General features: G+C 42.3%; 1 protein-coding gene across 1 annotated transcript in view; it reads right to left on the minus strand.

Moving 5' to 3' along the window:
* MYO15B (myosin XVB) overlaps nucleotides 1-12,674 on the minus strand; it is a 198,806-nt gene that overhangs the window by 20,648 nt on the left and 165,484 nt on the right. The window contains exons 37-41 of the mRNA XM_029597500.1: nucleotides 2,497-2,573; nucleotides 2,098-2,225; nucleotides 1,037-1,131; nucleotides 492-569; nucleotides 303-399 (exon numbers count right to left, since the gene is read on the minus strand). Of these exons, the coding sequence (XP_029453360.1) occupies nucleotides 303-399; nucleotides 492-569; nucleotides 1,037-1,131; nucleotides 2,098-2,225; nucleotides 2,497-2,573 (475 nt within the window). The remainder of the gene's footprint in view (nucleotides 1-302; nucleotides 400-491; nucleotides 570-1,036; nucleotides 1,132-2,097; nucleotides 2,226-2,496; nucleotides 2,574-12,674) is intronic.

Consider the following 12,674-nt stretch of genomic DNA (forward strand, 5'->3'; position numbering starts at 1 on the left):
CCTGACAGAGTACACCATAGAACATACTGAACACTTAAATACCATAAAGAAAGGCCAAATACTGTATGTGAATGGAACTAATACACTTATTACTGTGATTTATCCAATAAAGAAAAGTCTTTTCCATATCTAAACAATACTATTATCTATCCTCAGCCAGCAGAGGAATTTAAAAACCGCCATTACTGCTTTCTGAAAGTGAGACAACCAGCAGATAGGTTGAAATATGATCAGAGCTCATGGTTGCTTTAATCTGGTTGTATTATTGTAAACATTACTTTTAAATTGGATATGAAATTTACCATTGCTTTTGTTGGCAAAGATGGAAAACTCCCGGATTTCCTCGAGGTCATCCACGCCCAGCTGTTCACAGAATTCTTTGAGCACATCTGCACCCACCTGCAGTGGCAGAGGAATGGAAGTTGAGAAGGACCAAGGTAAACAAAGGCAGATGGTGGAGGGAGGGAGGAAGAGAGAGTAAGGAAGCTTACGGTGAAAGTCTTGATTTTGGTCCCATACTCCATGCCTCCTGGCAGCTTGATCAGTAGCCGACGTGCATCATGTCCTTTCTGTGAGGAAGAGATCTTGGTATTAGCTGGCAAAAATATAATGCATAATGCAGGAGCAAAGCAGATCCTGTCCAGTATGTTGCAGCAGTTGGATTCTTCTATAACAAATCTTCATCCCAAACTCCCCAGCCTTAGTGACTTTAACCATTTTTGTAATAAATTAAATTCCCAAAGTTTCTTGTCCTGTATGTTTGTCTTGCTTAGATTGTATGTTCTACTGCACAGGAACTGTCTTGTGTGGTTTTGTATAGTGCTGTGTACGTCACATAGCACTATAGAACGGCTAACACGTGATGTCTGACAAACTGCAGTCTTGCACCACCCACCCCAAATTAATCTTCTTTTGGCATTCACTATACTGTAGAAGCACACAGTTTGCTATACACCCATGCTTGAGTTCACTCAGAAAATTTGTTATAAGAAAGAAGTACAGCAGGCATGTGCCATTCCCTCCCCAGTGACGTTACCAGCAGTGCTTCCATCTCCACCATGAAGGGCAGGTGCCGCCGGCCCCTGTAGAGTGTTGTACGTCTCAGGTTTTCTTGGCAGGTACTTACAAGCTCTGTGACAAGTAAAATAGATATTCCAGAACCTTAAGGATGTGGTAGGATGGTTAACAAATTGAATAGTTATTCAGAAGAAATGTTATGGGATACAGATCTCCTCCCACTGACTCTCTGGTTGAGTTTGGGTAAAAGTACTTCATCTTTGCCTCATGACCCAGCTGAAAATAAGAGTGTTCAACTTAATATGATTTTCCCAATCAATAAAGTAAAATAAAATAAAATCCCAGAGAAAGAGAGTTTAATCTATATTTAAATTTTTGTGGGAGGCAATTGTCTTTACATCATTGTGTCCCTAATGGGACTGGGTTACAGGGCATTAAACCTTCATATTGTACAGGTTCTCAATGTCAGTTGAAAGGCCTTAGCTTATATTTCAGACCCTGTACTTGGAGTCCAACAAAAAAAGAGAGGAAGAGTGATACTCTGGATTATTTGATCTGAAGAGAAATCAATTTTCAGTGCCACTCTAGAGATGGCAGCTCACAAAGTTCCACCTCATAACAGGTTGTTCAACCTTGGGGGTCTCCAGCAGTGACTGCATCAGTACATCATTCCCAGTCAGTGTGGGTGAGTAGGATCCCTGCTGGGCCACACCTCAGAAAATATGCGAGACACTCAACAGAGATACTGAGAGAAGGAAAATAGGGTGATAAGGAGAGGAAGACAAAGGGGTTTTAGAGATGGACTTGGAGATAATTAAAGAAACATAATATCTGACAAATGTAGTGGTTCATCTTTAAATATAACTAACTCCAAGCCAGGACAGAGAAATCCAGCTCCCACCATGTTGTCATCATCACCTTTCATTTCTGATCTGCCTTTCCATTTGACAATACTCAAGGTGAAGAGCAACCACCGATCTTGTATCACAAAAGGTTTTCCTACTTTTACTACAAAATGAAGGCCAGCATACAGCACTTGTGAAAGAAAAGAGCGAGCGGCACTTCAGGGAGCCTACACACCTTGGTGGCCATTAGCAGGCCTCGCGCTTTCCTGGAGGTATTTTGTGACGTAGGGCAGCAGGGTGGTAGAAGGCAGGAAGAAACCGCACAGCAGACTGAGAAGCTGCCAGCCGCGCGTACAGCTTTCCCTGCAGGAGACAAGACGCAGGACAACAACTGCAGTTAGTGCAAGTGGTGGGGGCCCTTGTAACTTGGGAGAGGAATGTGGGTCCAAGCACAATTTCTGAGCCTGAGCAGAGAATGAAAGAATTGTGAAGTCTGAGGAGAGGGAGTTTCTGGAGTGCAGCTGAAAACAGGGAAACATTTTTCTTCTCCCCATAAATTAGTCCCATGTGTTCCATGCTAATTTAGTAACTTGATAAATAAAACAGCGGAAGGTGAGATGCTTTTGGTTCTTACTGCCTGGGATTCTGGGTGATCTGTTTGATGACTTGGCAGTAAATCTCATCCCGGAGGTTCTCCTTCTCCTTGCAGAGCTGGATGGGAGTGGGAAGTTAAAAAAAAAAAAAAAAAAAAGAATTAAAATTCCACAAAAGAGAATGGTTAAAAGACTTCCCTGAACCATCAGGCAGAGACTATGGGCCACATTTTCCAATATCGCATTGGTAACGCATTAGGGGGCGTTTCCCATGCAAATGAGGCTTTTTTCGTGCAGCGTGTGGCAATGTTTGCGCGAATCGCAAAAACATCTTTGTGGTGCACGATAAACAACCAAAGAATCATCGCACTGCACGAAACAGGCTGTTCCATGAAAGGGTTATCGCGGTTCACGACAATTCTGGACAGCCTGTTTTGAGAGAGAGCATGAGAGCTCCTTGCTATAGTGTCTCTTCCCTAGACAGGTATTTGTATCCCTATGAGAGGCCCACCTAGTAACTCGAGGTGGGGATTAGGTATTAGTGTAGGGGGTTGGGGGCCACTTTCACATTCAACGTGAGACGTACGAACAGAACAGTGGTCTCTTGTGAAGATTTGATGGCCTTTGAGTGGGGAAACTCACTCCAAGATGAGATTTGGGCAGTGTTCTCTCCACCTAGCTTGATGGAACTCTCTCTCTCTCTCTCTCTCTCTCTCTCTTCCCCCCCCTGTCCGGCATTGTCGTGGACTGTGTAACGCGAATGGAAGGGTTGTAGCTATTAGCTGCGGCTGTTTCCCGCTTTACATATACTCCGCCCCCTGAATAACAAATTTGCATTCACAAATCGCATTAACGGCTGTTAGTGCGAGTTTATCTCCCGCGGTAACTCCTTGGAAAATGACCCCCTATGTCCTGCTATTTAAGAATGTCATGGTTGTAATTATTATCATGATGATAATGAGTTGTTCATCTAAAGCAAAGCACCTGTACAAAACTGTTTGCAATTTCAGTTTTGCATTATGAATATTGTTCAGTAACATTAAACCCAGGGAGGTAAACAGTCTTATACAAGAGTCTGTGATAGAGACAAGACTAAATTCCTTACTTTTTAGACTCCAGGTTTCATACTTTAATCAGAGGGAGGGTAATTTTGTAACATCATAGGTAATTTATGCAGCAAATACATACATTAATTTTTAAAAGGTAAATACCCAAGTAAGTTATACCTGTTATCTGGAGTGTGTAAATTTCCGATGTTAATTTATGCGTATACTTTTTAAAATAAAAAAGCATGTGTGTAAGTGAAAACCCTGTGATTACGCATATCAGTTTACTTGCACATCGGGTAGGCAATTTTATAATACCCCATTTCTGTGCATAAATGCGTTTCAAAATTACCCCAGAATCAGTTCCTCAAGGGTATGCCCCAAGAGCCTATGGGCTGACAAAGGCCAGAAGAGACTTTGTGGATCTACTACCATCCCCCAACTAGCCTACAATACTGTTAATAGCCAATATTGTCTGATTTCATAAATCCAGTACGCTGTACTTTACTAGGTGGGTGAGTCAAGGTCAATGCCAGCTGAGGCTGGGCAAGACAGGACTAGTGCCCGGACAGACTGGGTAGGTCAGACTTAATTACTGGGGCCCAGTTAGGTTACTCTTGGCTTTTCCAGGGAACAAGCAAATCTAGTTTTAAAGGCAAAGGCTGTTGCAGTAGGAAAAATCTACAATGGCTACATATCGTGCCCTGGCTGTGTCCTGAGATAGACAGTGCCTTTAGGCTCTAGCACCAAGGACCAGAAGACAGTAATTAAGTTGATAAAATGCTCCAAGTTTACATTTTTGTCCTGTATGGATTTTTCAAGTCACATTTCAGAGTATCAGGCTTTGTAGCTCTGCTGATCTTATTAAGAAACTGACAACAAACCTCAGAATGCTATGATAGCTTTGATTAACTGAGACATTTTTTCCTATCTAATTGGTCACTTGCAAATCACCTGATTGACAATGAAACCTCATTCTAAATGGACAAAACTATAAAAGGATTGGTTAATAATGAGGTAACATATTCCCAATGTACTTCCTTTTTTGGGGTGTGCGTACTATAGATATAGGGGCTGATGCAATAAAGGTATGCTCAGCCTAGCGCATGCATTTGTGTGTGGTTGGGCAAGCATTTTGGACATGCTAGACTAGTACCTAATGCATTAAGGAGATTAGTGGGTCCAAAATGCACGCCCAAACACATAGCTGATAGCGCCCATCACATGTAAACGCCATGTAGATGAGGCTATTAGCTGTTACCCCCAATGCAGAAAATCGCTGGGCGCCCAATGCGCACTTTTTAAAGCTGTAAATTTACCTCCATCCCTAGAGGGGAGTAAAGTCAATTTGCGAGTCAAGGGCACATGAAAAAATTAAAAATATGGTCTTCTGTGATTCCTCCTATTTAGTATCGTTGTAATACTTAAGTTAATTGCTTGCGGTGTTGAAAAATAAATGTATATTGGCTTGATAAAAAAAAAAAAAAAAAATTATTATGGCTGCACAGTCTAGATGCCCATAGCAAGGGTGCTTAGCTATGGGCATCTTCAACAACCTCAGCAAAATAACACAGAAATTGGGCAGAAGAAGTGGGATCGAAACAGATGCTCATGTTGAGCACCCGTTGCAATTGTTGGGCGCCTGATGCATTTGAGCGCTACAGAAGCACAGTTCTTCCCTAGCGCGCCCATTTTTGCGCAACCCCCTCATTTAAATACTACATCGAGTGCCCAAGAGATGTGGTTGCATATGCGTTAGGAAAACAGGCGCTCAATACGAGCGCCCGTTTTCAGCACGCGTCTTATTGCATTGGCCCCATGGAGGACAGTAGTAGGAAAAGGATTGTGAGGCTGGGTGAAATAGATAAGGGAAGGGAGGAGGAATTGATGTTGGAATGTGAATTTTCATACACATCTACTCACAGTAAACAAATCTCAACAAGGTAGACTGGGTGGGCTATTTTGATTTTCATTTGCCATCTATGACTGGGTTTCTATTAACTGACATGGTATCTGCTTCCCCCTTTTACCTTGAAAAATGTAACAGGTATGAAAACCAATAAACTCTGACCCATTCCAAATTATTTTAAATTGTTCTGAATTATTCTTTAGACTTAAAATGACTAGTGCACAGCCATTCTTAAATAAACTGCAGTAATACACTTTTAACTTTTTTTTTTCTCTTCTTAAGAAGAATAATTTGTTTTAACACCTGCAGTTCTTAAATCTGGGAAATTAGCCAGCACTCTGCTATCTCTGTGATTAATGACCTAAGTATGGCAGAGTTCCCAGAACTTTTTTCTCTCAAAGTAACACAGAACCTGAATAAAATAAATAATTCATTATATTCTTCTGAACTTAAAATAAATATATTTACTGCATCTTAGTACTGCATTTCAACAGAAATTTTAAGAAGCTTGCAGATTAGGAGGTTGTCTTCATCCTATGTTATGCTTTGGTATATGAGAATAAATGTCTTTTTGTCAGTTAGAGACTGATAAGCTATGATCAGGGCACCCAGACGTCTTGCCGCACGTAGATCTGATGGAAGATCAAAGAGTTTCTTTTTTATAGTCAAATATTCTTGTATATTTAGCTTGACTCATACATGTAGCGGTCAGATATTCTAGGTTAGTTATCTGAATTTATAAGCCATGATCTGCAATCTGAACTAAAGGTATAAAAAAAACAGTGAGGTCCAGTCACTCACTGTTCTCAGCCAAGGCCTGGCTGTTCTAACTCGTATTGGTAAGTAACCATTTGATTTATACTTTTTATTGTATCATGACTTGATCTGACTTAAATTACTTGATCAGAGAATTTGATGTGATTTGATCAATTAAATTTATCAAATGAATTTAATTGTATACTTTTCTCATGTAAAATAAAATGTATATTCTTTTTGAGAACATCTCTCTGACTAAGTATTGTGTGTGTTTCTGAGCTCATAAAAATAAATGAGCTCAATATAATGCATCATCCTTAGTGGCACCGATGTGTTAATTTATGTAACATGATATTCTAAATGTCCAGAGAGTAACCTTTAAGGGTACCTCTTACTAAAGTCTCTCTACTTAGAATTGCCTCTCAGAATGGAACCAAGACATAACAAAACATGGGGCATCATTTACTAAGCATTTTTCCCATAGACACAGAATGGAAAAAAAGCATTAGTAAATCAGGACCATGTATCTGATCGATTAAATAGAAAATATTCATACTTTAGAAAGGAAAATTGGTTTGCTACATATCTGAGAGTGCCACCTGTAGTCCCTCATATTGACCTGTACTCAAGCCAAAGAGTAGCCACTAAAACCCCTTTCCAGGGTGAACAGGTAACTTGGGGTTGGAGCCTCTCATACTTCCAGAGAACAAAAACAGTCTGAAAATCGCTTATCTCCAAAACTCTCACCATATTTACAATTTGCAAAAATTTCTGAAATACCAGGAAATTCAGTCTTTTAGCAGTGAAGGAGTGGGTCTCTGGACTGATCTGTAGTATTACAGGAATGAAAATTAGCAAGTAAGATCCAATTTTCCTTTCCTGTTCATACTCAGGTCAGTCCAGACAAGTGGGATGTACCCAAGCACCCCTAGACTGGGCAGGAACCCAAAAGACCCGCGTGTAGAATACTCTCACCAAAAGACGCATTTTCCTGCGCCCGAACATCCAATCAGTAATGCTTGTTGAAAGTATAAAGTGAGGATCATGCTGCAGCCCTACATATCTCCTGATGAGACACCAATTGACACTCCACCCAAGAAGTCGCCTGCGCCGTAGTAGAACGCGCTCTTAGGCCTACTGGAACTTCATGACCCTTACAATATAAGCAGAACAAATGGTCTCCTTCAGCCATTGAAAAATCGTGGCTTTAGAAGCCTCATCTCCTTTCTTTGCACCACTGAACAACACAAAAAGGTGATCCGATCGCTGAAAACTGTTAGTGACTTTCAGATACCACAAGAGAGTCTTCCGCAAATCCAAAAGATGAAACTTCCTATCCTGCAGGGATTCCCTAGACCAGTGGTTCTCAACCTTTTTTCTGTCGGGACACACCTGACAGATGGTTCTCACATGCGTGACACACTGAACACATGACCATCACAGGGCTAAATGTAAACATATACTCTGCATCTACGCGATCTACCCTGACCCCCCAACAATGGGTGCAGAACAGAACTAGGACATTCCCTGTTCAATTTACCATACAAAAAAGATGTTTCTGGTGTCATCTCAGTAACAGCAACATAAATACTCTCTCTACCAGGCGCAATAGCCCTCCTTATGAAAAAACAATAATTTACCACCAATTCATGTCCTATTGAGAAAACACAACAAATGATAGTGATACAAATGCCTACATGCTAGTAAAATACATCACCTCGGTCACACACATAGAATCGACCTTCAGCAAGTACAGAAAGACCACAAATTACAAATATGGAGACAAACTGGAATGGAAACACAAAAACACCACTCTGCATTCAGTGCAAAACTGAAGAAATGGAAACAGAAATATAGCACCTAATAGACTCCCTGGATCTACAATGATGTACACAAACTAATGCGCAAAATGTTACACCTGCATTATGGAACTCATTCAAACAGTAACAACCCATGCCCTAAACACCAATACACCTCCTATTAACCAAGCTGCTATAGATGCCTACACAGAACTACAAGTTTGCAGAATAACCTTAGCTGGGTCACACACGCAGAACACAGACAGACACTCACCAAATACAGAATAAAATGACCATCAAGTTAATGTTTTTGTTTTTCCATTGTTGCACTGCATATATTCAGTCTGGCTTCTTGCTGTTTCCATTTCAGTTTTTGTCTCCACATTTCTATTTATACATTTCTTAAGTAATATAAAATAATAATTCTAAAACTAGAATAATAAATATAATGTTTCAAAATAACTGATAAACAGAATAACAGCCACTCATTAAAAATTCACAAAATTATTAAACATTTCTAAACACCAATAAAATATTTCAAATCGCAGACACATCACATAACACCCATCCCTAGCTTCATTGTGCTGACTTTCCTCCTGACTGGTGACATTTCTGGGAGATCTGCAGCTGCCCCAAAAGGACTGCTGTTGTCCCAAAGACTGCTTCGATCTAGAAACTGAGGAACTCTTGCTTGACAGGAACCGTGGTGAATCCCGAAAATGGGTCCAGGAAGGGAAAATCTTTTTGCTGCTTCTCTTATCCTCAGGTAACCTATTCCCTTTTGACTCCCCCAAAATCTTCATCAACTGATCCAAATCCTCTCCAAACAGGAGTTTCCCTTTAAAGAGAAGATTACACAACTGGGATTTGGACATGTCCGCTGACCAATTGCGCAACCACAAAAGCCTGAGGGCCATCACCACCAAGACCATGCTCCTGGCTGAAGTGCGCACCAAGTCATACAGCGCATCTGCCACATACGCCACTCCAGCCTCTAGACACGCAGACTGCATGATACTGAATGCCTCGGTTGAGGCCTGTTCCTGTGCTTTCTGAGCCCAGCATAAACAGGCCCTCTGCATCATGCTGCCTTAAATCGTGACATGGAGACTTTTGACTGAATCTCCAATTTGTGGTCCTGCACCATCCTTTAGAGCAGCTGAATCTGCCACTGGAATAGTAGTCTTCTTGGTAACTGCCGAAACTGCAGCATCCACTTTAGCTACCCTTAGGAACTCTAAGGTCTCTTCCATCAATGGGTAAAGTTTCGCCATAGCCCTGCCAACCTTCAGGCCCATCCTCTGGGAAGACCCACTCCCGGTTCACCAGCTTCTGAATTTTCTTAGGCAAGGGAAAAGCACTAGGGGGGACTACGCAGTCCTTCCAGGACCAGATTCACCCCTTCATTATCAGGCTCTTCCTGAGCCACCTTAACCCCCAGTTCTTCCAACAACTGGAGAATAAGGGGACACAGCTCCTCTTTCTTAAACAGACGGCACACCCAAGGATCATCACTCTGCGTCACCAGAAACTCATCCGGATCAGAGTCATCCTTGTTAACATCAGGGTCCACATTCAGAGCCACATCTGCATCCACGTCCGGATTCACCCCATGAGGGTCTGCAGAATCCTCCTGCAGATCATCAGAATCATAAAAATCCCTGGGATCAGCATCTGTTCCTGCATGACCCAGGTTCAGACGTCTTAGCAGGTCTCTAGAGCCTCCTGAAGAAACCCCTTTTGGTCTTTTGGAAGAACGACCTGGCTGCCTCTCCCTGGGTCGTTTCCACCCTGCTCCCTTCCTTGCCAGGAAGGACTTATGCAGGAATAGGACAAACTCCAGTGAAAATTCCTCCAGAACCATGGCCCCCTGCCCAAGCAGGCACTTATCAGACTTCCCTGCTCGCAACCCGCGGCAGGCACAGCTGCACCATTTGATCCCCCAGGGACCGCAGCCTTAGCCCCCGAAGACCTGAGGGCCCTTTTGTTGATCGCCATTCCCAGGGAGGTTCCCTCTTCCCCTGACGTGCAGCTGGTACAGAGGGGGAGCATGCATTAAGTCTCATGGACCAGAGACTGCGTGCTTTGCATGCCACCAGGCATAGTTTCGGTGCCATTATCCACGTGGTCAGAATAGGAAAAAATTCTGCCTAAGCTCACTGAAGAAAAAAACCAGGCTGCACATGTGTTTTTTCAGCTGCACCCCGATCCCCTGGCAGAAGAAAGGCAAGGGCAGTTACTAACTCACTCTCCTCCTCCTGCCAACCCAACAGTTCCCACCGCCTAAAGTGCCCTGATCGCCGTACTACCGAGACTGAAGCTCCTGCCTTCTGTGAACCACTATTCAATTTTTTTTAAACTTAATACAGAACTTAAAAGAAACAGGATTACTTCCCTTGATGAAGACGGTGATTTGCAGGACGAGACCTCAGAGACGAGGGAGCCAGTCCCTTGGCTATCAGGGCCTCCAGAAGCAGTGGGCTACAGACAGAGGTTTCCAACCCTCCGGTCGCCTGGCTTCATCTGAGGGATGGTCCATGAAGGTACCTAACACCTCAGGGAGCCTCAGTCCAATTTCTGAACTTCCCAAAAATCTCACTGGGGTTTTTTTTTTTTTTTGTCAGACTGCAAGTTTTCACCTCTGGAGACAGAGAAATACTGAGGGACTGCAGATGCCACTTTCTGATATGTATTAGTGCCTCAAAGTTTTGTTCTCTGCCTCCATCTGCTGGTAGGGATGCAAAAACAACTTGTCTGGACTGATCTGGGTATGAACAGAAAAAATGTTATTGAACATCCAAATACACAGTGTCAGAGGTACAAACTTAATGGTTCATTCACTAAGCTGTGTTAGGCCGTTTACGGCATTAAAATGATTTTATTCTGGACTATAAAAAAGAATAACTTTACGTTTATAATATGCTTCCCCTGTCACCCTCCGCCTCCCCAGCCCCTCCTCCTCCCCCTCCCCCCCACGCCTCACCTTCCACCCCCCGCCCCCCGCACCACCTCCCCCTGTAATTAATTAATTTTGTCTAACTTTGTATAATATTATCTAATTCTTCTCTAATATGGTTTATCATATAATTCTAATATGGTTTATCATATAATTCTTCTCTAATATGGTTTATCATATATAATCGCGTTTTAACTGTGATGCATGTTGGCACCACAGTAAAGTTAACCTACCTTTTAACTATTTATCTTTCCTCCACCTATCATTGTAATTTCCTTTCTCAGTTACATGTAAACCGACATGATGTTTTTTACGAATGCCGGTATATAAAAGTTATAAAATAAATAAATAAATAAATAAATAAATAAATGTATCCTGTTATACCCTTAATTCACATTTGTTAAGAGAATACCTTTTGAATCTTGTAAACTATTGTGATGGCTTCACCGAATGACTGTATATAAAACTCAACAAATAAATAAATAAATAAAAATTGCTGTTTTTTATGCAGCAAATGGTGACACGCGGGGATATCATGTTATTTCAGGTCCAGGACCATGCATATTTAAATAAGTTGATTAGCATGCAAATGCATGCTAACCAGTTCATAAATACCCTAAATGAAGCAAATCAAATAATACAGCTTGCCAAAAACTTCGCAAGCCATGTTGTTTGACCTGTAGTTAGTTACAATGGATATCCCAATCTTCCAGGGCCCTGTCTTAAAGGGGACAACTGCCCCGAATAAGCCCTCCCTGAAGGTATTCAAAAACCCCAGGGGTCTACATAAACCTCCCCCCTCCCCCCCCAGCCCGTCTCACACTTACCCACACTCCCACTGCCTCTGGAGGTAGCCCGTTGTCAAAATATAAGAAAAACAATTTTTTAAAATTGTGCAGACCCCGCCCCCAAACCCTCCCCTTCAAATACTCTGACCCCTGGAGGCCTGGTCCCTATTCCCAAGTTCCCTCTCCTAGCCATGGTGATTTAGTGGGGGCCTGGAGCATCCCCTAGTCTCTAGGCCCGACAATTGCCATTTTTCAAAATGGTGCTACCCAGCCTTTACCCTCTGAAAAGTGGTCACTGCTGTACCAGGAGCCTAGAGGGTGATCTGTGTCCCAACTGGACCACCAGAGCTATTTTTGTGAGTAAGGGGTGTGCCTGGGTGTGGATCCCAGCCTCCAGGGGCTGTTGTTATTTATGAAGGGGGGTGGTTAATGTGCAAGGCCTGGAATCAATATAAAAAAATTATTTTTGACAACAGGCCACAGGGCGAGGGAAAGGGGTCCATGCAGACCCCTGAGGTTTTTGAGTACTTTTGGGGGAGGGGCTTACTCGTAGCCATCAGCCCCATTTAAGCAATGGTGACCACATAGTCCTGGGGCTGTCATTGTGTGTTGTTTGGGGACATTTACTGCCATAGTATTTTTTCCTGCAGTATTTGACCACAAGAAATAATATCACGGGAATCACAAAGTGGACAGGGCCATTTATTGTGGCTTTTTGATTCCTGCGGTATTTTTCCCCCATCTTAGTGAATGAGTCCCTTAGACTGTAAGCCCTCTGGGGATAGAGAAATAACCTACAGTACCTTCATCTAATCCACTTTAATGTGTCACAAAAGACAAAATAATAAATTAAAAAAAAATCATAGTTGATCCCCCAGCCCCACATCAGTAATCTGGCTCATGACACAGAACCAGCTAAAAACAAAATGAATGTAATGAACTGGGCTACAGAAAAAAACCAGTCT

The sequence above is a fragment of the Rhinatrema bivittatum genome, chromosome 4 (genome assembly GCF_901001135.1).
Source record: "Rhinatrema bivittatum chromosome 4, aRhiBiv1.1, whole genome shotgun sequence".
Taxonomy (NCBI): Eukaryota; Metazoa; Chordata; class Amphibia; order Gymnophiona; family Rhinatrematidae; genus Rhinatrema; species Rhinatrema bivittatum.